The sequence below is a fragment of the Ptychodera flava genome, chromosome 6 (genome assembly GCF_041260155.1).
Source record: "Ptychodera flava strain L36383 chromosome 6, AS_Pfla_20210202, whole genome shotgun sequence".
NCBI classification, from domain to species: domain Eukaryota; kingdom Metazoa; phylum Hemichordata; class Enteropneusta; family Ptychoderidae; genus Ptychodera; species Ptychodera flava.
In genome coordinates, this window is record NC_091933.1 from 44,047,389 (window position 1) to 44,071,464 (window position 24,076).

The following is a 24,076-nucleotide window of genomic DNA, read 5'->3' on the forward strand; positions in this document are numbered from 1 at the left end:
ACCATGCGGCCATTTTGTTATGATTTTTTCATGTACGGAGCCATAACTCAGGCAAATTTCAACGGATTTTATTCAAAGTTGGTACATTGACTTATGTTATACATATGTATGTCGATTTGTTTCACAACCAATATGGCCACATGGCAGCTCTTTTGTTTTTATGTCGAGAGCAATAACTCTGGCAAATTTCAACGGATTTTATTCAAAGTTGGTACATTGACTTATGTTATACATATGTATGTCGATTTGTTTCACGACCAATATGGCCACATGGCAGCTCTTTTGTTTTCATGTCGAGAGCAATAACTCTGGCAAGTCTCAACTGATTTTATTCAAAGTTGGTACATGGACATGTTGATTTTTTAGACAGTAAGGTCAAATACATGTATGGCTGCGTGGCGGCCATTTTGTTATGATTTTTCATGTACAGAGCCATAATTCAGACATATTTCCACTGGTATCATGGAAAGCTGGTACAAGGACATTGACCTATTTCATACATATGCTCATCACTTTGTTTCACAGCATGTAGCAGTATCATATCAATTACTTAAGTTTCGTAATTAGGCTGATATGTCAAGAAATACTGCATCAAATTTCATGAAACTTGGTACAGATGTTAAGCTCACATTGCTTTAACAGTGAAAAAGAAATTTCTCAGTGTCATGTTAATTAATTTGTAATTGCTTATGTAATGAACTTTCCTAATTAGAGTGATATATCCACAAATACTACGTCAAATTTGATGAAACTTGGTACAGATGTTGATCTCATAGTGTTGTAAATACTGCATCAAACTTTATGAAATATGGTACCGGTGATAATCTGTCAGTGTTAGGATAGTATGCAAAAATGTTTGGCAACATCTTGTTGATTAATTACTAATTGATTCATTTAATGACCTTTTGTAATTAGGAACGCGACCTAGATTGGTTTCATGTTTTCACCACCATGGAACTCATTCTTCGCCGTTGAGCACCATCTGTATCACAGTAATTTTATCACAGACCTAATTAATGAAGAGGACTCTATCCTCTCTGAGCACTTGTAATTAAAGTACCCATTAACATGTGGGGATTCTGTCATCAACGATGACTTGTTTGTTGACATTTGCTTATGTATTTAGGATCTGCTTGTCCCATTGCTATAGGAGTTGATATGCATGTTCCTAAAGATGACCTCCAGTACCTAAGTTGGAGATCTTATTTGCTTTTGTCATTCTGTTTTTCTGGTTAAATATTTCTTGAATGAACCAATTCAAACCAAATGTGAGCACATAGTGTCCTTGATGATATTCTTTATTTTCATGTTGGAGCTGAAATTTATGGTAGGTTGGGAGATGACAAACACAAAAATTAAAAATGTCGTCCTAACCTACATATTCCTATCTACTTTTTGTCTGTTTCAGACTTTTCAACAAGTCATGTGTCAAGTACTATCCTGTAGATATCTATGGGCAAACCTGTCATTTTGGACTATTTTACAGTTTTTGTCAGTAAACTCTCTTGCAAGTATCTACGAAGTTGCCAACTTCACTGATCCAAACTCTGATAGCTTCAACCACCTGACTGTTCATGATATCACTGGTGATGTATACATTGGTGGAGAGAATCAACTGTATAGATTGAATGAAAACTTGGAGTTCATTGCAAACATCACAACAGGACCAGAGTATGATGAAAAGGGTAAATCACACAATACGTTTAGTAAAATATTGACCATTAACTATGATAATGATGACCTTATAACCTGTGGTGGTTACAGAGGAGTTTGTCAAATAAGAGATCTGCATGATTTCTCAGTTATTGAGTCAGGTGATGACATTCATGTGGCTTCAAATAAGTCATATGAAACTACCGTTGGGTATGTTGCACGAAGTGACGCCCTTGATGGACCAATGCTTTATGTTGGCACGACAAGTACTTCATCAAATCCAGGAAGTCCATTTTTGAGCGGTAGGAAACTTGAAACAGATGTATTTGAGGTTTATCGTCATGATGCAACTGCTACTGAATCAAAAGTTGAGGTTTCTCTAGATGTTAGCAACACATTTCCAGTTTCGTATGTTGCTGGATTTAGCTATGGTGGTTATAGTTACTTCATTACAATACAAAAATCATCCACTACAAGTTCCAATTACATCTCCAAGCTTGTCCGTGTATGTCAAAAAGCAACGACGCATATGTTCAACTCCTACGCTGAAGTGCCATTGAGATGTGGAGATGATTCATACAACCTTGCTCAAGCAGCGTATCTCACTAGACCTGCACAGGATCTGAGTCAATCATTGATGCTAAATTATATGGAAGAAGTATTGTTCATTTCATTTTCTGTTGGAAGGAATGATCCTCCAACACCGACCACAAAGTCGGCAATATGTATGTACAAAATGAGTGTGATTGAAACTGCTTTTCAAGATGCTGCTGAAGGATGTATGAAATCTCCAGGAGGAGATGAACGTTCTGCTCAATGGATGCGAGGAGCTTCATGCCCGGGAGGATTGCCTGTGAGTATTTATACATTTTCTTCTTTCTGGACAAGGCAAGGACAGAACAAAAGTCTGAACTATGGTTATTTCTAGAGCTGTATGTCTGTTTGTTAGTCCCCACAGACAAAGAAGCCCTAAAAAATTATTCGCCAAACCAGATATTCAATTAGCCAAGCCGATATCACTGATAGCAAATGACGTCATTTCTCTCTAATTAATATGCAAAAATAAATATTTGTCTGCATTTTCCGCAAGAATGACGGAAATAAACCCTGTTAGTGCTACTGTGGATACTAAAAGTCACACCAATTTATGGTTCAGATTACAAGGTGCCAACATCAGCCACACATACAACATAAAATTTGTCCGAATTTCAAGCGATACTTGTCCAAAGTTAGGCGTATGCGATGCAGCTATATTTAGTAACAAACCTGTAATCGCTATCAGTGCTGTACTGTACATTTCACGCTATAGACAATGGCACAAAACCTGCATACCAGTTTTTCAAATGAATCAGATATCCATTCTCATAGCAGTTCAAAAGTAAAATACTCTCAGACTTGAGAAATGTGTGCATTTTAGACTTTCGATACATTTGCTTTACGCTTGAATTTAGCATGGAGCTTTGGTAGCTCCATGAATTTAGCAAGCGATGCTTGGACAGCGCACAGCATATCGATGATGCTTGGGTCAGGGTCACCACCAAAAACGTCAGTTAGTATTCACGGCCAGCTTGAATCATGCCACGGATCACGGAAATCAGGATCATAAATCCAAATGTTCATGTCTATTACGTAAACAGAACCCTAAAATATAAAACATATATGTAATGTTTTAATATGGAGAAACATCTATACATGTAATGTTTTGATATGGAGAAACATCTTTTTGTTTCACTGACGATCAAGTTAATTGCTCAAATATCGTGACTTGCGCATTTGCATGATATGAATGCAGAAGTACGTCGACTCTGTGGATGAGCAAGTGTCTTCTCTGAAAATCTGTTTACAATTATCACGTCACAATACACTGAAAATTCTTGCGAATTCATCTTTAAGGAAGCCAATTCACACAAGTTTCTAACGTCAGGTAAAGATATTTCTTGTTGGCAGCAATACACCATGAACATTTTCGCTGTTCAGGAGTGCCTTACTTGCTCTACATTGTAAAAAATGCCATGCGTGTGCTTTTGACCATGCCGTTGATATGTAACTTTTCAAATTCACGGTAGACTTTCCTACTCTGATCATAATCTTTCTTTCCATTTCATAGCTTTACTTGCACTTAGAACCTGCGTCTAGAGTGGTTTCTCCCCCATATAGGCGAGCGGCGAATCCACAAAAAGGGCCTTATTTTAGGAGTTTAATGTACCCACCTTACATACGGCCACATCATACGTCATTTGAAAGCTTATCATCTCTACTTTAAGAATATTGACGATGTGGAGCTGCCAATTAGGGCCATAGCCCCCTAATTTGCATAATTCACACGGGTACCCAATTTGAATAAGTGCGATATAAAATTAGAAAATTCACTGTTAACTACTGTAAACATACTTTGAAACTATCGAGTGATATATCAAATGAAAGGTATTTGCATGTAGAATACAACTTTGATATCCAAAGAGATATTTAAATTGATTTCACTGAAATATTGTCATATTAATATTGAAAATAATATTTTCCTCTTTTGAATAACAATATTTTAAAAATTTTAGCACATACAGCTACAACATACAGCTACATCATACATCATTTGAAAGTTTATTATCTCTACTACAAGAAAATTGACAATGTTGAACTGTCAAGTAGGGCCATAGCCCCTAATTTGCATAATTTACAAGGGTATCCAATTGGCATAAATGCAATATAAAATTACAAATTCATTGTTTACTACTCTAAACACACTTTTAAACTATCGAGTGATATATCAAATGAAAGGTATTTACATGTAGTATACGAAATGGATATCGAAAGAGATATTTCAATTGGTTTCACTGAAATATTTTCATATTTATATTGAAAAAATATTTTCCCCTTTTGAATAACAATATTATAAATATTTCATCACATACAGCCACATCATACAGCCACATCATACGTCATTTTAAAGCTTATTATCTCTAATTCAAGAAAATTGACAATGTTGAACTATCAAGTAAGGCCATATCCCTAAATTTGCATAATTTACACAGGTAAGCAATTTGCATAAATGCAATATAAATTAGAAAATCTATTAACTATTCTAAATATACTTTTAAACTATCGAGTGATATATCAAATGAAAAGTATTTGCATGTAAAAAACGAAATTGACATCAAAAGAGATATACAAAGTGGTTTTACTGAAATATTTTCATATTTGTAGTGAAAAAAGTTATTGTCCCCTTTTGAATAACGGTATTTTAAAAATTTTAACAGCAGTATCAATGCAACCACATGCATTATGATGTGCAAAAAGTGCATAGAACATGGAGAACTAACGTCTGAAATGAGATCTGAAAATGAATATTTTGTTTGTTTAATGTATGTTTCAAAACATATGAATAGCTATTCTTGTCTGCATTATTATCCGATACCGATAGTTTTTATAGGTCAGAGAGTGTTTCTCCAAACATGCCCTTTGTATGGAGTATAATATACCCATTCACAGCATATGAAAACCTTTTAATGTTACCAACATTTTCTTGTATGTATATATATATATATATATATATATATATATATATATATATATATTATTATATATATATAATATATATATATATATATATATATATATATATATATATATATATATATATATATTGATTTTTAACATATATGGTTAATGATTTTAACGCCGCCATTTTTTCGTAAAGATGTGTTGGGAAAATATCACCTGTTACTATTAAGTCCAAACATAAAGAAAGATCCCCAAGAATGACACTATTGTAGTTGTTGAAAAGTAACTATGTAGCCGAAACAATGTGTGAGAGTAAGCTGTAGTCGACGTTATGGAATGAATTATGATCCAAGTCATTCATGACGATACAGTGTCATGCATTTCCAGTACATCTAGTACTTCTACAAATTCATCGTCCTCTTCTTAAACAGTTTTGTCATGAGTAAAATGGTTGCCACAGTTAAAGCTGCCTTGTGCATGGAAGATTAATTTGACAGCAGACACAACTGGTGACATGTAATAAGACAAAGCAAACTCCACACATCGTTCATATCTTTTAGTTGTTTGAATTTTGTGTATGTTATGTTAGGCTGTTTTGTGTACAGTGTTGATTCGCCATGGCGAGAAGTATCCCTAATCCACGTATCCTGCCCTGAACCCGCACTGGAGTGGAAAGACTACTGTGACACTGCGATCCTTTGATGCTACCTTTCGAGAATAGAGTTGTCTTCATCAGTCGGTTAAAATTCATTTTCGTTGGTGAAACATGTGCACTACTTGACCACGTTGTTTCACTGAAGTTAATTTTACTCAAGTAAGGAAGCTAGAATGTCTACCCTTTCGGTCTGGTTGTGTTTGTGGATGCTCATGTTAATCGGAGATAGAGCTGTTGTAGGTTTTGTTTGGCATAGGTGTAACGCTTATATTTCTGTTTCATATGTATGTGATTAGGCTTCGTTCACAAATAATGGTGGTGAGGGGCGGAGAAATTCGGGGGGAATCGAAATTTTGAGGGATAGTAGAGGAACACTTGAAAGTTTTGATCTGCCTAATGGGGACCTGAAAATGTTTTGGTTCCCTTTTACTTTTTGCGATTCCAAGGTTTCGAAGGCAATTCAATGAAAATCGAATAACAATTAAATGTCATCCGATTGCTCTGAAGTTAGTAATAATCAAACAAGATCTAGAATTACTTTTACTTTTTATTTTTACTTCATTACTTTTATCTCGAAAAAATCTTGTATTTTGTATCGTATTGTTGTGGCATAATTTTTCTTATGTATCGTAATGTTTCGCCTTTAACAAATCCTTGAATATTGCCGTTTGATTGCATGAACTAGAATCTGGTATCTGTTGGTTTTGTGTGTGTGTTCTTAAGTCGAGAATGTTAATTTGTTGCATCGATGACCTTCACAGATAATGAGGTCTAAAGATGTGATTTATTGAGAAGAGCTTTCGAAAATTTCAGAGTAGGATGCATTTTTTTATGTTTGCTAGGTTCCAATGAAAATCATACATTGTCTCTGAATCTCAGTCAGAGCGATATTTGTTATGTGTGTTGCTGAATTATTCTTATTTTGTATATATTTTATTCTTATTTTGCATAATGTGGGCATTATTCGTATTTACTGCACAATTTTATGAATATTAAAAATAAGTCAAGATATTCGCGATTTAAATAAAAATATTCAATAAGAATATTTTAGATACGTGTTTGGAATTCATAGTTCTATTCTACATGCCAATACCTTTCATTTGATATATCACTCGATAGTTTAAAAGCAAGTGAAGAGTACATAACAATGGATTTTTACCTTCTCGTGTCTATTTATAGACAGAGAAGGTATTAGAGTTGAAAACCAGTATGCTGGTGTCAACTACTTCCGTCTGTCAATACTTCCGTCTGTCAAGATCCGTTGAGGTTATATGCCATTGTGATGGGTCATATCATAAACTGGTGGGGGTGTTCATGGTTCAGGTTGAGGTGTAGGAGAACGATTTTGAGCTGTGACAAAAATCAAAAGGGACTTAGCGGCATAGCCACAGTGTTACATGTAAGCCTTTCTCCAAGGTTCTTAGTTGACTACGATCTATTACAGACTACTGAGCTGACGTTAGGGGTACTCACTTTGTGTTTGCTCACTCTGTGTGCGCTAGTGTTTGGTACTGAGTTGCGTGGATATCCCCTCATGGCCTCACGTGATATGGGCCTGTTGCATAATCTGCAGATGATCATATGCCTCTGAGTCTGAAAACGGTCATTGTGTAAGCCTGTCGGCATTTTCCTTGCATTTTTTCTTTATTTTCCTTGCATTTTTTCTCATTTAACTTTGCAAAATATCGGCGAGTACCTCAATATTTCAAGATAACTCTTTCTTCCCAATCGTTTCCTTGAGTTTCAGAGTCATATGAACGAAAATGAGTGAAAGTTTTAGACAGGAAAATCGGACGTCGGCCATGTTCAATGTTTACAGTACAATCAGAAGTTTATGTGGAGGAAATAACTAACAAACACTATTCATGATGCCTGCCCTCTAGAGGCAGACCTTCCTATATGAAGTACAACATTTGATGCTTGTGGAAAGCTTGACCACACAAAGGAGCACTTTAACTTTTAGAAAATGACATAATGAATAAGAAGCTATTCTGAAAATGTCAAATACTGAGAAAAAATGCGCAATATTCAAAATAAACAGGTTAACTGACTGGTCAGCTATAAAAAACAATGAAAATGTTTATGATCAAAAGTTTTTGAGATGCGCACATTTTAACAAATACAGAAATTATTAACATTATAAATATAAGACCAAACTATTTTTTCAGGGATGGGACATGCTGGAAATGAGGGGTGAGAGACAAAGGCACTCTTATGCTGCATGTGGATGCAGCCACACCATTTCATTTACAGCATACTTATTCACTGTGTTGTGTTCAAGTTCCATATTGTACTGACTGTCATACAAGGATAACATAAGCAAATCAAATCAAATTAGAAAGGATCAATGCTGTTGTGTGGATTTTGCTGAACGCGGCTGATTTTAATATTTCGCCTACATATTGGTATCCAGCAAAGGCATATTTTGATGTAAAGTCAAAATTAACACTACATTGCTGACAATATATGTTACCGTTTCTGTATGAACTTTATTTTTTAAATTATAGAAAGTACTTCGAACAGATTAACAATTATCGTGATGTCAAACCCATGATTTTACATCACAAAGACTGTAATTCTGCCAATTTTTTTTATTTTTTAGTCGTTTTATAAATTTTGCACTGCACAAGATGATTGAACAAATTGCAATGTTTGAATCTGTAAAGTCAAAGAATAAAAATCCTTTGGTCACAGATTAAATTATTTTTTGAAAAGAAATTTACTCTTAAACACTTTTAGCATATATCTTTACACGGTCATCTCAAGGAAAATATGCCTATTAAAAACAGTAATTTCTTCACTTTCAATTTCTTTTGAATACTATGACAATTATCAGCCATGAGGTTTTACAAACACAAGACCAGATAAGCGTTTTCATCATTTCCACAGGACTCTTTGGAATATCCCTTAAAAACAGTTAAAAGTGACTTAAAATGATCACTTGGTATACATTTAATTTACAGATGCCAGGTTGTGTATTTCACATGCACTCAGGTCAGTAGGGAAGTGCATCATTACTATTTTGGACTGTTAATTCTTATTTCTGAATTATTTAACTTTTTTCCACACTGAACTATCTTTAGGCAGTTTATACTGTAGCTTAGAATTTTTTTTGATTGATGTATTTAATCATCTTTTGGGTTCTTTGGGTCCATATCTCACCTCATGCCCCTACATCATCAACTATTTACCAATAACTCCATGCCAACAACCAATTACCTGACCTGGCCACACATTAGAGAAGGTACAGCGTCATTGACGGTATTTTTATAATTTTATATAGGACTCATGCAAATTAGGTATCCATGAGCATTATGCAAATTAAAGAATTACGGCTCTATTTTACAGCTGCATATCGTCAATTTTCGTGAAGGAGAGGTAATAGGCTTTCAATTGACGTACAATGTGGCTGTATGACGTAGTTGTATGTGTTAAAATTATTAAAATATCGTTATTCAAATAGGGAAAATATATTTTTCGACATAATTATAAAAACATTTCAATAAAATCATTTTAATATCTCTTTGAGTATCTATTTTGTATTCTACATGCAAATACCTTTCATTTGATATATCACTCGATAGTTTAAAGTATGCTTAGAGTAGTTAATAAATTCCTAATTTTATATCACATTTCTGTAATTTGCGTACCCATGTGAATTATGCAAATTGGGAGTTACGGCCGTACTTGACAGCTCAACATTGTCAATTTTCTTGAAGTACAGATAATAAACTTTCAAATGACGTATGATGTGGCTGTATGATGTGGCTGTAGGTATTTAGTTTTTAAAAAAATATTATTCACAAGGGGAAAAATTTTTTGAATATAAATATGAAAATATTTCAGTGAAATCAAATTGAATATCCCTTTGGATATCAAAGTTATATTTTGCATGCAAATACCTTTCATTTGATATATCACTCGATAGTTTAAAAGTATGTTTACAGTTGTTATGAGTAAATTCTTATTTTACATCGCATTTATGCAAATTGGGTACCCGTGTAAATTATGCAAATTAGGGGGCTATGGCCATACTTGACAGCTCAACATTGTCCATTTTCATAAAGTAGAGATAATAAGCTTTCAAATGACGGATGATGTGGCTGTATGATGTGGCTGAATGTGTCAAAATTTTAAAATATTTTTATTCAAAAGGGGAAAATAATTTTTTCACAATAAATATGGAAATATTTCAGTGAAATCAATTTAAATATCTCTTTTGATATTCATGTTGTATTCTACATGCAAATACCTTTCATTTGATATATCACTCGATAGTTTAAAAGTACATTTAGAGTAGTTAATAATGAAATTTCTAATTTTATTTCGCATTTATGCAAATTGGGTACCCTGTGAATTATGCAAATTAGGAGGGTATGGCCCTACTTGGCAGCTCCACATCGTCAATTTTCTTAAAGTAGAGACAATAAGCTTTCAAATGACGTATGATGTGGCCGTATGTAAGGTGTGTACATTAAGTGTGAAAAATAGGTGAGTCTGCCGCTCGCCTAATATTTGTGGAGCTGCCCAAGTAAAAAAGGAAAGTTTGCCGTTTATGCTTAGTTTCACCGTCACTACAATCCTTCAGCATGTTCAGTGTTGAGGACGACACTGTACTGCACAGTACATGGAGTAATCTGTAGGCACATTGCGCGTAGTCCAACCCAAAACTTAGCAACATTTTAAAAAATGGTCAAATGGTCATGGTAAACATATGGGTACTTTTGGTTTGTGAGCTATTTCGTTAAAATTTTATTCATTACTGTATGTGTTACAAATACAACCTCCTGACGCATAAGATCAGGGATGCACAGAGATAAAGCATTACGTCTCAAATTGAATGCGGGACAGCGCGCGGACAGACAAAGTGATGATGTCATAGTGCAATTATCAATTCGCAAGTTTGGCTATTGTTTACAGAAATCTTCTCACCAAACGCTACCTTTTTCTCGCATTTGCGATTTGGCGAGCAGGCAGCAGAAACACTGACTGTCCGGGGGGGGGGGGGGGGGGGGGGGGGGGACTTAATGGTTTGATCATGTCCTTGCGTGTGTCTGTGCGAGCGTCCATCTGTCCATGTGTGCATCCATCTGTTCACGAAGATATCTCAGAGATGGCTGGAGTGATTTAATTCAAGCTTGGTACAAGGATGACTTCATATGTCATGCATAATATGCACATCAATTTGTTTTGTGATGCGATCCACTTTGTTACGATTTTTTTCATGTTCAGAGCCATAACGCAGTCACATCTCTACAGATTTTATTCCAAGTTGGTATAAGGACATCGACCTATGTCATACATATGCACGTCAATTTGTTTCACAATATGATCCAATATGGCTGCATGGCGGCCATTTTGTTACAATGTTTATCATGGCAGCCATTTTTAGCTTCACACACGTGAGCATATGTTGCAGCGATGTCTGTCTGTCTGTGTGTCTGTCTGTCTGTCTGTTGGTCCGATATCTCAAAAACGGCCGATCAGATCAGAATCAAATCTGGTACATAGATTCAGTTAGCAAATGGCAAGAACTGATTAGTTTTTGGTGGGTGTGGCTTGCTTACTTTTTGCTCATTTGCATAATTAATGATTTTAGAAAAAACGGCTATACATTGAGAATGACTGCACACAATTTGATGAGACTTGCTACAAATGTTGATCACACCAAGATATATTATCAGTGGGAACCATTTAGGGGTGACATGAAAGATAGTTGCTAATTTGCATATTTAATGAACTTTCCTAATTAGGGATATATATCTGATTTGACTTGATCAAAATTGACCAAACTTGGTACATATATTGAAGATACTATGATTAAACATTATTGAAAGTCATTAAGCATTTTAACTTCAGCCAATTCCTAATTTGCATATTTAATGAACTTTGCTAATTAGGGATATATATCTGAATTGACTGGACCAAAGTTGATGAAACTTGCTACATATATTGAAGCTACTATGATACAATATTATTGAAAGTCATTACGCATTTTTTGCTCACGTGTTCACACACGTGAGCATATGTCGTAGCGATGTCTGTCTGTCTGTCTGTCTGTCTGTCTGTCTGTCTGTCTGTCCGTCTGTCTGTCTGTGTGTCTGTCTGTCTGTTGGTCCATTTTCTCAAAAACGGCTGAACGTATTTCAGTCAAATTTGGTAGACATCTTCAGAATTCAAATGGCTAGAACTGAAAAGGTTTTGGTGGGCGTGGCTTGCATATTAATGAAGTTATCACAGTTTTAATTTTTCTGATACATGGTAGTCTATGGGAAGCCGGTATCTGTGGTTTGAGGGCGCTATCCCCACGTTACACTCTGGCGAGACGATGCTGAATTAGACTCGGTTTCGGATTCGGTTTCGGATTCGGTTTTGGATTCAAGAGACTGAAAGAAATTTTATATTTTCAGCCAATTGTTACACTGTGGGAATACTGGATTTTCCTTACTTTCCCTGGACCCTTTTTTCAGCTAAAATAATATCTAATCACACTAAACAAAGTGAAAATCAGTATATAGGGATAACTTAGCAATACAAATTTTTTGACAAAATGTCATGTGATCTCGATGACCTTTGACCTTAAATATGAGTATATGTCCAAAACTCAGTAACCACAAGTGCTACACCCTTCATATTTGGTATGATGGGAGACCTTATGACATCACATCCTGTACCTTATTAATTGTGTGCATATCTAATTCTGAGCCAGCAAATAGAGCTAGAGGTCTGATTTTTGGTATATAGGTATAACTTAGCAATACAATTTTTTTGACAAAATGTCATGTGACCCCAATGACCTTTGACCTCAAATATACATATATGGCCATAACTAAGTAACCCCAAGTGCTACACCCTTCATATTTGGTATGATGGGAGACCTTATGACACCACATCCTGTACCTCATTAATTATGTGCATATCTAATTCTGAGCCAGCCAATAGAGCTAGAGGTCTGATTTTTGGTATATAGGGATAACTTAGCAATACAATTTTTTGACAAAATGTCACGTGACCTCGGTGACCTTTGACCTCAAATATACATATTTGTCCATAACTCAGTAACCACAAGTGCTACAGCCTTCATGTATGGTATGATGGGACAGCTTATGACGCCACATATTGCACCTCATTATTATGTGCATATCTAATTTTGAGGCGCGCCAATAGAGCTAGAGGTCTGATTTTTGGTATATAGGGATAACTTAGCAATACAATTTTTTTGACAAAATGTCACGTGACCTCGGTGACCTTTGACCTCAAATATACATATTTGTCCATAACTCAGTAACCACAAGTGCTACAGCCTTCATGTATGGTATGATGGGACAGCTTATGACGCCACATATTGCACCTCATTAATTATGCGCATATCTAATTTGAAGCGCGCCAATAGAGCTAGAGGTCTGATTTTTGGTATATAGGGATAACTTAGCAATACAATTTTTTTGTCACGTGACCTCCGTGACCTTTGACCTCAAATATACATATTTGTCCATAACTCAGTAACCACAAGTGCTACAGCCTTCATGTATGGTATGATGAAACACCTTATGACGCCACATATTGTACCTCATTAATTATGCGCATATCTAATTTTGAGCGAGCCAATAGAGCTAGAGGTCTGATTTTTGGTATATAGGGATAACTTAGCAATACAATTTTTTTGACAAAATGTCACGTGACCTCGGTGACCTTTGACCTCAAATATACATATTTGTCAATAACTCAGTAACCACAAGTGCTACAGCCTTCATGTATGGTATGATGGGACAGCTTATGACGCCACATATTGTACCTCATTAATTATGCGCATATCTCATTCTGAGCGAGCCAATAGAGCTAGAGGTCTGATTTTTGGTATATAGGGATAACTTAGCAATACAATTTTTTTGACAAAATGTCACGTGACCTCGGTGACCTTTGACCTCAAATATACATATTTGTCCATAACTCAGTAACCACAAGTGCTACAGCCTTCATGTATGGTATGATGAAACACCTTATGACGCCACATATTGTACCTCATTAATTATGCGCATATCAAATTTTGAGCAAGCCAATAGAGCTAGAGGTCTGATTTTTGGTATATAGGGATAACTTAGCAATACAATTTTTTTGACAAAATGTCACGTGACCTCGGTGACCTTTGACCTCCAATATACATATTTTTCCATAACTCGGTAACCACAAGTGCTACACCCTTCATGTTTGGTATGATGGGACACGTTATGACGCCACATACTGTACCTCAATAATTATGCGCATATCTCATTCTGAGCGAGCCAATAGAGCTGGATGTCTGATTTTTGGTATATAGGGATAACTATAGGAGAGAAATTTTTTGACTAAATGTCATGTGACCTCGATGACCTTTTACCTAAAATATATGTTTATGTCAATAAATAAGTAACCACAAGTGCTATGTCCTTTGTATTTAGTAGGATGGGAGACCTTATGACAACACACGCTTTACCTCATTATTTATGTACACATCTAATTCTGGGCAAGCGAATAGAGCTAGAGATCTGACTTTTGGCATATAGGGATTAATTAGGAATATAATTTTTTTGAAAATGTCATGTGACCTTGATGACCTTTGACCTTGATTATACATATATATGCATATTTCAGTAACCACAAGTTCTATACCCTCCAATTTTGATAGGATATTAGACCTTAAGATGTCACATCTTGTACCTCATTTATAATGCGCATATGTATTTCTTGGCTGGCCAATACTGCTAGAGGTCTGATCTTTTTTCCCGATTTAGAACCGTAACTTAGACATGTCTCATGTGTTTCAAATTGGGAACAACGACATAGACCTATGTGCCCATAGATCTCAACATATACACTCCAATGATACTTCTTAATGACCACATTTTCCTGCCCCATCAAGACTAGTACTCCTATTACAAGTGGGGACTATGTCATTGTAAATGACTTGTTGAGTTAATGGTTGTATCACAGTATTCGATATATCTAATTCTGTATTTTTTCCATTTTATATTCTGAATAATTACATTAAACATATTTCACTGTCTCCAGTACATTTCATTTAAGTATTTTCACTTCATGCACTTTATCCCTTTCACACATGTTCAAATATCTGACCAGAGAACAAACACTAAATAGTCCAGGATGGGAGCTACAGTGTCATTGAAGCTATTTTTACTTCAGCCAATTCTTAATTTGCATATTAAATGAATTTTCATACTTAGGGATATTCGTCTGAATTGACTTGATCAAAATTGATGTAACTTGCTATGTACATTTCAGACACTGTAATACAATATTATTGAAAGTCATTAATCATTTTCTCTTCAGCAAATTCCTAATTTGCATGTTTAATGAACTTTCTAATTAGAGATATATATCTGAATTGACTTGACCAAAGTTGACAAAACTTGCTACATATATTGCAGATACCATGATACAACATTATGGACAATCATTAAGCATTTTTAGTTAAGTCAATTCCTAATTTACATATTTAATGAACTTTGCTTATTAGGGATATATACTGGGATTTACTTGATCAAAGTTGGCAAAACATGACAACATTGATGATTATACCTGGTTAAAACAATATCGAAAGTCATTTCACATTTTCATATCAGCTAATTTACAATTTGCATATCTAATGAGCTTTCACAGCTCGGCATATATGGCTTGAAGGACTTGGCCAACGGTAATTACACTTGCTATATAAATGACAGCAGTCAAAGAACTTTAATATTTTTATTTCAGCTAATTACATATTTGTATACTTCATGACCTTTGAGAATTAATCAGTGGTGATTATTGTTCATTATGTTGATCATAATACTTTCAATGAAGTTGCAAACATGTGGCAAAGGTTCAAATTTACACAAACTGTATGAAACACGTGAGCATTTTCAGTTCATATCTGGTTATTTCAGCCAATACCAAATTTGCATATTTTAATGAACTTTCCTAATTAGGGATATATATCTGATTTGACTTGATCAAAATTGACCAAACTTGGTACATATATTGAAGATACTATGATTAAACATTATTGAAAGTCATTAAGCATTTTAACTTCAGCCAATTCCTAATTTGCATATTTTATGAACTTTGCTAATTAGGGATATATATCTGAATTGACTGGACCAAAGTTGATGAAACTTGCTACATATATTGAAGCTACTATGATACAATATTATTGAAAGTCATTACGCATTTTTACTTCAGCCAATACCAAATTTGCATATTTAATGAACTTTCCTAATTAGGGATATATATCTGAATTGACTTGATCAAAATTGATGAAACTTGCTATGTACAATAAAGACACTATGATGTAACATTATTGAAAGTCAAAAGACATTTCTACTTCAGTCAATTCCTAATTTACATATTAAATGAATTTTCTTAATTAGGGATATATATCTGAATTGACTTGATCAAAATTGATGAAACTTGCTATCTGCATTAAAGACAATATAATACAATATTATTAAAAGTTATTTAGCATTTTCTCTTCAGCCAATTCCTAATTTGCATATTTAATGAACTTTCCTAATCAGTGATATAAACCTGAATTACCTTGACCAATGTTGATGAAACTTGTCATTTACTTTGAAGATACTATGATACAACATTATTGAAAGTCATTAAGCATTTTAACTTCAGCCAATTCCTCATTTGCATATTTAATAAACTTTGCTAATTAGGGATATATATCTGAATTGACTTGACCAAAGTTGACAAAACTTGCTACATATATTGAAGATACTATAATACAATATTATTGAAAATCATTAAGCATTATTACTTCAGCCAATTCTTAATTAGCATATTTAATGAACTTTGCTGATTAGGGATATATATTTGAATTGACTAGACGAAAGTTGACGCAACTCGCTATATACATTAATGATACTATGATACATCATTATTGAACGTCATAAAGTAATTTTTCTTCGGCCAATTCTTATTTTGCATTTTCAATGATCTTTTCTAATTACGGATATTATACTTGGATTTACTTGATCAAAGTTGGCAAAACATGCTATGTACATTGATGATTATACCAGGTTAAAACAATATTGAAAGTCATTTCACATTTTCATGTCAGCTTATTTATAATTTGCATATCTAATGAGCTTTCACAGTTTGGTATGTATGGCTTTAAGGACTTGGCAAAAGGTAATTACACTTGCTATATAAAGTGGTGATACAATGACAGCAGTCAAAGAAATTTAATATTTTTTTTTCAGCTAATTATGTATTTGTATAATTCATGGACTTTTAGAATTATAATGTGGTGAATATTTGTTAGAGTAAACTGAACTTTATCCACAAAGGTCAATTTCTTTGTGATTCAATGGTCAATGATATTATAATTTATGTAAATGATAGTCTCATTATGCATGTATGTGTTATACCAGCTTGGTGCACCGGTGGTTTTTTTTTCTGTTAGTGTGTGTTCAAGACAAAGCAGACTTGGCAAGTGATGTTCATCCACTGCACGTGTTGGTGACCAATAAAGAAAGTGATTGTACTGAAACAAGCTATCGCTTCCTCTTGCTATATCATTGCACCGTACGGAATGAACTACCGCACCTCAACAGGTTATGGCCCAGGCCACGGCTGCAATTTGATGGTGACGAGTCGAAGTACGAATTATGGGAGGTGAAGTTCCTTGGTCACATGCGACTGCAAAAATTGGAGAAAGTCATATCCCCCGAAGAAGGCGATGAAAGTGAGCCAGACCCTGAGAAGAATCACGATGCCTACGCTGAACTGATACAGTGCCTCGATGATAAAAGTATATCACTTATTATCAGAGACTCTAAGAATAATGGACGCAAGGCGCTTCAGATTTTACGTAACCATTATCTAGGGCAGAGCAAACCAAGAGTGATAGCACTATATAACGAACTGACTACAATGTCAATGAGAGATGACGAAGACGTGACAGATTATATGATACGGGCAGAAAATGCAGCCACTGCACTTAAAGGCGCAGGAGAAAAGATCAGTGACAGTCTTTTAATTGCCATGACACTAAAGGGACTTCCTTCACGCTTCAGAACCTTTGTTGCCGTCACAACACAAGCCGAGAAGGAACAAACCTTCACAAAGTTCAAGATGGCATTGAAAAGTTATGAAGAAACTGATAAAGGTAGCCAGGTAGCGAAAGGCGGTTCTGGGGACGGCGTTAGTCAACATGGCGTCATGAAGATACACAATCAGAGGGGGACCAGCAACGACTGTAGATACGGTTCAACGAGACGGGTAAGATGTTACAGATGTGGCAAGATTGGACACAAAGCGAACGAGTGCAGACAAGGGCAGAAGTGGTGCGACGTTTGCAGAACCACGACACACATGACGAGAGAATGCCGTAAGACAAGACAGAGACAAGACAGAGACGCGGCAAAGACAAGTAAAGACAAAGACGCGCTAGATGCAGACGAACATTCATTTTGTTTTTCTGTAAGTCATGAGAATTTATGTAATTTTGAAGCTAAGCAGCATAGTTTGTTAGTAGATTGTGGAGCAACTACTCATATAATAAAGGATAAATTCAAATTTGTAAGTTTCGAGACGAATTTCGATAGCAGAAAACACACGATAGAGCTAGCAGACGGTAGCCAGAGTAATGATGTTGTTAAGGGCAGAGGAAATGCGAAAGTTGCTTTGTATGATGTAAATGGTCGATCTCACGATTTTATTTTAGAGAATGCTTTGTATGTACCATCCTATCAACAAGATATTTTTTCTGTTCAAGCTGCAACAAGTACTGGGGCGTCAGTAAGTTTTTACCCCAATGGTGCTCATTTGAAAGCAAAGGGCACTACGTTTGAGGTTGAGAAAAATGGGAGATTGTATTTCTTGAACAAAGTTTCCTGTAAAACCGCATCTAGATCACTGAAAGATTGGCACAAAATAATGGGCCACTGTAACTTTAAAGATATTATCAGTTTAGAGGGTGTATCCAAAGGTTTCATAATAAGCGATAAAGAAAAATTCGATTGTGATACATGTATTCAGGGAAAAATGACTCAAACGTTTAATAGAGTTGCCGATAAACGTGTCACCAAGCCCATGGAGTTTGTACACTGTGATTTAGCAGGGCCAATTGATCCTGTTGCAAGAGATGGTTTAAAATATGCTCTTTGTTTTACCGATGATTACTCGGGTACAGTCTTTGTGTATTTTCTAAGAATAAGAGTGATACCATCATAGCCACAGAAAGATTTTTGGCTCAGAGTGCACCTTATGGTGTGATTAAGAGGCTGAGAAGTGACAACGGGACTGAATTCACCTCAGACAAATTTAGATCTCTTATGATTAAGAATAAAATTTGTCAGGAGTTTTCAGCACCATATTCACCACACCAAATGGTACAGTAGAGCGAAGTTGGCGTACACTGTTTGAAATGGGCAGATGTATGTTATTAGAGTCCAAACTTCCCAAGCAGTTCTGGACATATGCAGTAATGGCTGCCGCCTATACTAGAAACAGATGTTATAACCATAGAATAAGAATGACCCCTTTCCAATGTATAACAGGCAAGAAACCTAATTTAAGTAATCTGAATCCATTTGGATCTGTGTTATGCATATGTACAAGTTAAGTCAAAACTTGATCCGAGATGTATTAAGGGTACTTTTGTAGGGTATGACAAAGAAAGCCCAGCATACTTAGTGTATTTTAAAGAAAATAATTCTGTAAGAAGAGTAAGATGTGTCAAATTTGTACAAGAGTTAAGTGATAACAAGAATGTGTATGATGATGAAATGATATTCAGGAAAGATGTCACAGATAGCACAGGTACAGAAGTTAAAAACACACATGATGTTGATCAGGCGATTGTACCAGATGATGGTCAAACTTCGGGTCCAAGTAGTAAAGAAAACTTGGACGATGTGACACAAAAGGAAGGAAAGGTTAAGACTAGACCTATAAGAATTACTAGAAGACCAGAGTATCTCAAAGATTATGTAACAGTCATGGAAGATGATGAGAGATATATTCATTATTGTTACAAAATGTGTCATGTACCTCAAACTTATCAGGAAGCTGTTAATTCACCTGATAAACGTAAGTGGGAGAAAGCAATGGATGACGAAATATTAGCACTAAGAGAGAATGATACGTTTGAGTTGGTAAAATTGCCAAAAGACCAAAATGTAGTAGGAGGTAAATGGGTTTATAATATTAAAGTGAATCCAGATGGTACCGAGAAATATAAGGCACGATTTGTTGCTAAGGGCTTTTCTCAGAAACAAGATGTTGATTATCACGAAACATTTGCGCCAACAGCCCAGATGACATCAGTAAGAATGTTAATGCAATTAGCAATGAATGAAGGTCTTACTGTACATCAGATGGATGTTAAGACAGCATATTTACATGCTCCTCTTGACTGTGTAATTTATATGGAACAACCAGATGGCTATGTAACTAGAAACAAAGAAGATATGGTTCTTAAACTTAAGAAATCACTGTATGGCTTGAAACAAAGTGGTAGAATGTGGAACCAGATGTTACACACTCATCTGATTAATGAGGGTTTTCAACAGTCTTTAGTTGACTACTGTGTGTACACAAAAGAGAGTAATGGCAATAAGATCATCCTAATTATATGGGTGATGACATTATTGTAGCAGCCAACAATGATACCGCTTTAGTAGAATGTAAAGCATCATTAAGTCAGAAATTCAATATGAAAGATATGGGAGTTTTATCATGGTTTCTCGCAATTGAATTTGATTGTGGTAAAGATTGTATTGTAATGAAACAGACAAAAAGTGTAAATGACATGTTACAGAGATTTAAAATGAGTGATTGTAAACCCAAAAGTACGCCTTGTGATCCAGGCGCTTGTAAAGCCATGAATGAACCATCACCAGAGTTGGTAGATGGAAGGTTGTATAGAGAGATAGTTGGTAGTTTGATTTATTTAATGACAACTACAAGACCAGATATTTCGTTTATTGTGACAAAATTATCCCAGTGTATGTCCAGACCGACAGAAATGCATTTGAACATGGCAAAGCATGTGCTGAGATATTTAAAGGGTACTAAACACTTTGGGTTGAAATACTGTAGATCAGATACTGAACCAACTCTAATAGGTTACTGCGATTCAGACTGGGCGGGTTCAGATGATAGGAAAAGTATCTCAGGTTATGCATTTTCCTTAAGCAAGGGTGGGCCACTTATCTCATGGAAAAGTAGTAAACAACAGTGTGTTGCTTGTGAGGCTGAATATATTGCATTAGCCAGTGCTGTCCAAGAAGGAAAATTGTTGAGACAATTATATTCTGACATGCACGGGCACACAGAGAAAACACCTGAAATATTCGTTGACAACCAGAGTGCCATCGCACTTGCTAAAAACCCAGTGTATCGTAAGAGGTCAAAACACATTGACATCAAAATACCATTTTCTTAGAGAAGAAGTCCACAACAGTCATATTGTACTAACTTACATTGAAAGCGAATGTAATGTGGCTGATGTATTTACCAAACCAGTTTCAAAGAGTAAACTGAATGTGTTAAAGTTAGAAAGTTCAGTTTAAGAGGGGGTGTTAGAGTAACTGAACTTTATCCACAAAGGTCAATTTCTTTGTGATGCAATGGTCAATGATATTATAATTTATGTAAATGATAGTCTCATCATGCATGTATGTGTTATACCAGCTGGGTGCACCCGGTGGGTTTTTTTTCTGTTAGTGTGTGTTCAAGACAAAGCAGACTTGGCAAGTGATGTTCATCCACTGCACGTGTTGGTGACCAATAAAGAAAGTGATTGTACTGAAACAAGCTATCGCTTCCTCTCGCTATATCATTGCACCGTACGGAATGAACTACCGCACCTCAACAATATTGTTAATTATGTTGATCATAATACTTCAATGAAGTTGCAAACAGGTGGCAAAGCTTCAAATTCAAAGAGAACTGCAATATATATTGAAACACGTGAGCATTTTCAGTTCATATCTGGTGTTATAATGTTGATCATGTCCGTGCGTGTGTCTGTGTGTGCGTCCATATGTACATGTGTGCGTCCATCTGTTCATGAAGATATCTCAGAGATGGCTGGAGTGATTTAATTCAGAGATGGTACATTTGGTGATTTACAGATGTACCATCATGGTACAGAGATGGTGATTCAATTAGTCCCCACGGACACTGTCCGGAGGGACTTATAGGTTTGGTCATGTCCGGCGTGCGTGTGGTGTGCGTGCGTGCGTGCGTGCGTCCGTTCACGCAGATATCTCAGACATGCCCAGGTCAATTTCTTTCAAACTTTGCACAAGGATAGTACCTTACCCCATACAGATGCACGTCGATTTGTTTCACAATGCGATCAAATTTGGCCGTGTTAGAGGACTTTTTAGTTTTCACCTCCATAGACTCCCATGTATAAGGCAGTCTCCATAGACTCCCATGTATAAGGCAGTCCATAGACTCCCATGTATAAGGCAGTCCATAGACTCCCATGTATAAGGCCAAGAAAAATAAAAATTTAGTTTCTCATCGTATTCATATTGCAAAAAGGATGCAGTGACACAGTTTTTAGTCCCCACGGATGAAGTCCAGGGGGCTTATAGATTGGGTCATGTCCGTCTGTGAGTCCATCCGTTCACGCAGATATCTCAGATATTTTGACAAAATGTCACGTGACCTTGGTGACCTTTGACCTCAAATATATATATTTGTCCATAACTCAGTAACCACAAGTGCTACACCCTTCATATATGGTATGATGGGACACCTAATGACGCCACATATTGTACCTCATTAATTATGTGCATATCTAATTTTGAGCGAGCCAATAGAGCTAGAGGTCTGATTTTTGGTATATAGGGATAACTTAGCAATTCAATTTTTTTGACAAAATGTCACGTGACCTCGGTGACCTTTGACCTCAAATATACATATTTGTCCATAACTCAGTAACCACAAGTGCTACACCCTTCATGTATGGTATGATGGGACAGCTTATGATGCCACATATTGTACCTCATTAATTATGTGCATATCTAATTTTGAGCGAGCCAATAGAGCTAGAGGTCTGATTTTTGGTATATAGGGATAACTTAGCAAAACAATTTTTTCATTAATTATGCGTATATCTAATTCTGAGCAAGCCCATAGAGCTGGATGTTGATTTTTGGTATATAACTATAGGATAAAAATGTTTTCACCAAATGTCATGTAACCTCGATGACCTTTGACCTATAATATACGTTTATGTCGATAAATACGTAACCACAAGTGCTATGTCCTTTATATTTAGTAGGGTGGGAGACCTTATGACAACACACGCTTTACCTCATTAATTATGCACACATCTAATTCTGGGCAAGCTAATAGAGCTAGAGGTCTGATTTTTGGCATATAGGGATTAATTAGCAATACAATTTTTTTTCAAAATGTCACGTGACCTTATGACCTTTGACCTTGATTATACATATATATGCATAACTCAGTAACCACAAGTTCTATACCCTCCAATTCTGATAGGATATTAGACTTTAAGATGTCACATCTTGTACCTCATTATTATGCGCATATGTATTTCTTGGCTGGCCAATACAGCTAGAGGTCTGATCTTTTTTCCCGATTTAGAACCATAACTTAGACATGCCTCATGTGTTTCAAATTGGGAACAACGACATAGACCTATGTGCCCATAGATCTTAACATATACACTCCAGTGATACTTCTTAATGACCACATTTCCTGCCCATCAAGACTAATACTCCTATTAAGAGTGGGGACTATGTCATTGTCAATGACTTGTTCAGAGATAGCAGGAGTGATTTAATTCAAACTTGGTACAAGGATTACTTCATATGTCATGACATATTTCATACATATGCACGTCAATTGTTTCATAATATGATCTAATATGGCTGCATGGCGGCCAGTTTTTGCTCACGTGAGCATATGTGGCAGCGATGTCTGTCTGTCTGTCTGTCTGTCTGTCTGTCTGTTGGTCTGATATCTCAAAAATGGCTTATCAGATCAGAATCAAATCTGGTACAAATATTCAGTTAGCAAATGGCAAGAACTGATTAGTTTTTGGTGGGTGTGGCTTGCATACTTTTTACTCATTTGCATAATTAATGATTTTAGAAAAAAACGGATATTCATTAAAAATGACTACACACAATTTGATGAGATTTGCTACAAATGTTGATCACACCAAGATATATCAGCAGTGGGAACCATTAAGGGGTGATATGAAAGAGAGTTGCTAATTTGCATATTTAATGA

General features: G+C 35.6%; 2 protein-coding genes across 3 annotated transcripts in view; both read left to right on the plus strand.

Annotated features, from left to right (window-relative positions):
• LOC139135912 (plexin-A4-like) overlaps positions 1-24,076 on the plus strand; it is a 195,948-nt gene that overhangs the window by 68,321 nt on the left and 103,551 nt on the right. For both annotated transcript variants that reach the window (XM_070703688.1, XM_070703687.1), the window contains exon 2: positions 1,409-2,506. The gene's annotated coding sequence lies outside the window, so the exon portion shown is untranslated. The remainder of the gene's footprint in view (positions 1-1,408; positions 2,507-24,076) is intronic.
• LOC139134513 (plexin-A2-like) lies at positions 1,424-2,581 on the plus strand. The gene has a single exon (XM_070701371.1). It carries the CDS (start codon positions 1,424-1,426, stop codon positions 2,579-2,581), a length of 1,158 nt encoding a protein of 385 aa, XP_070557472.1.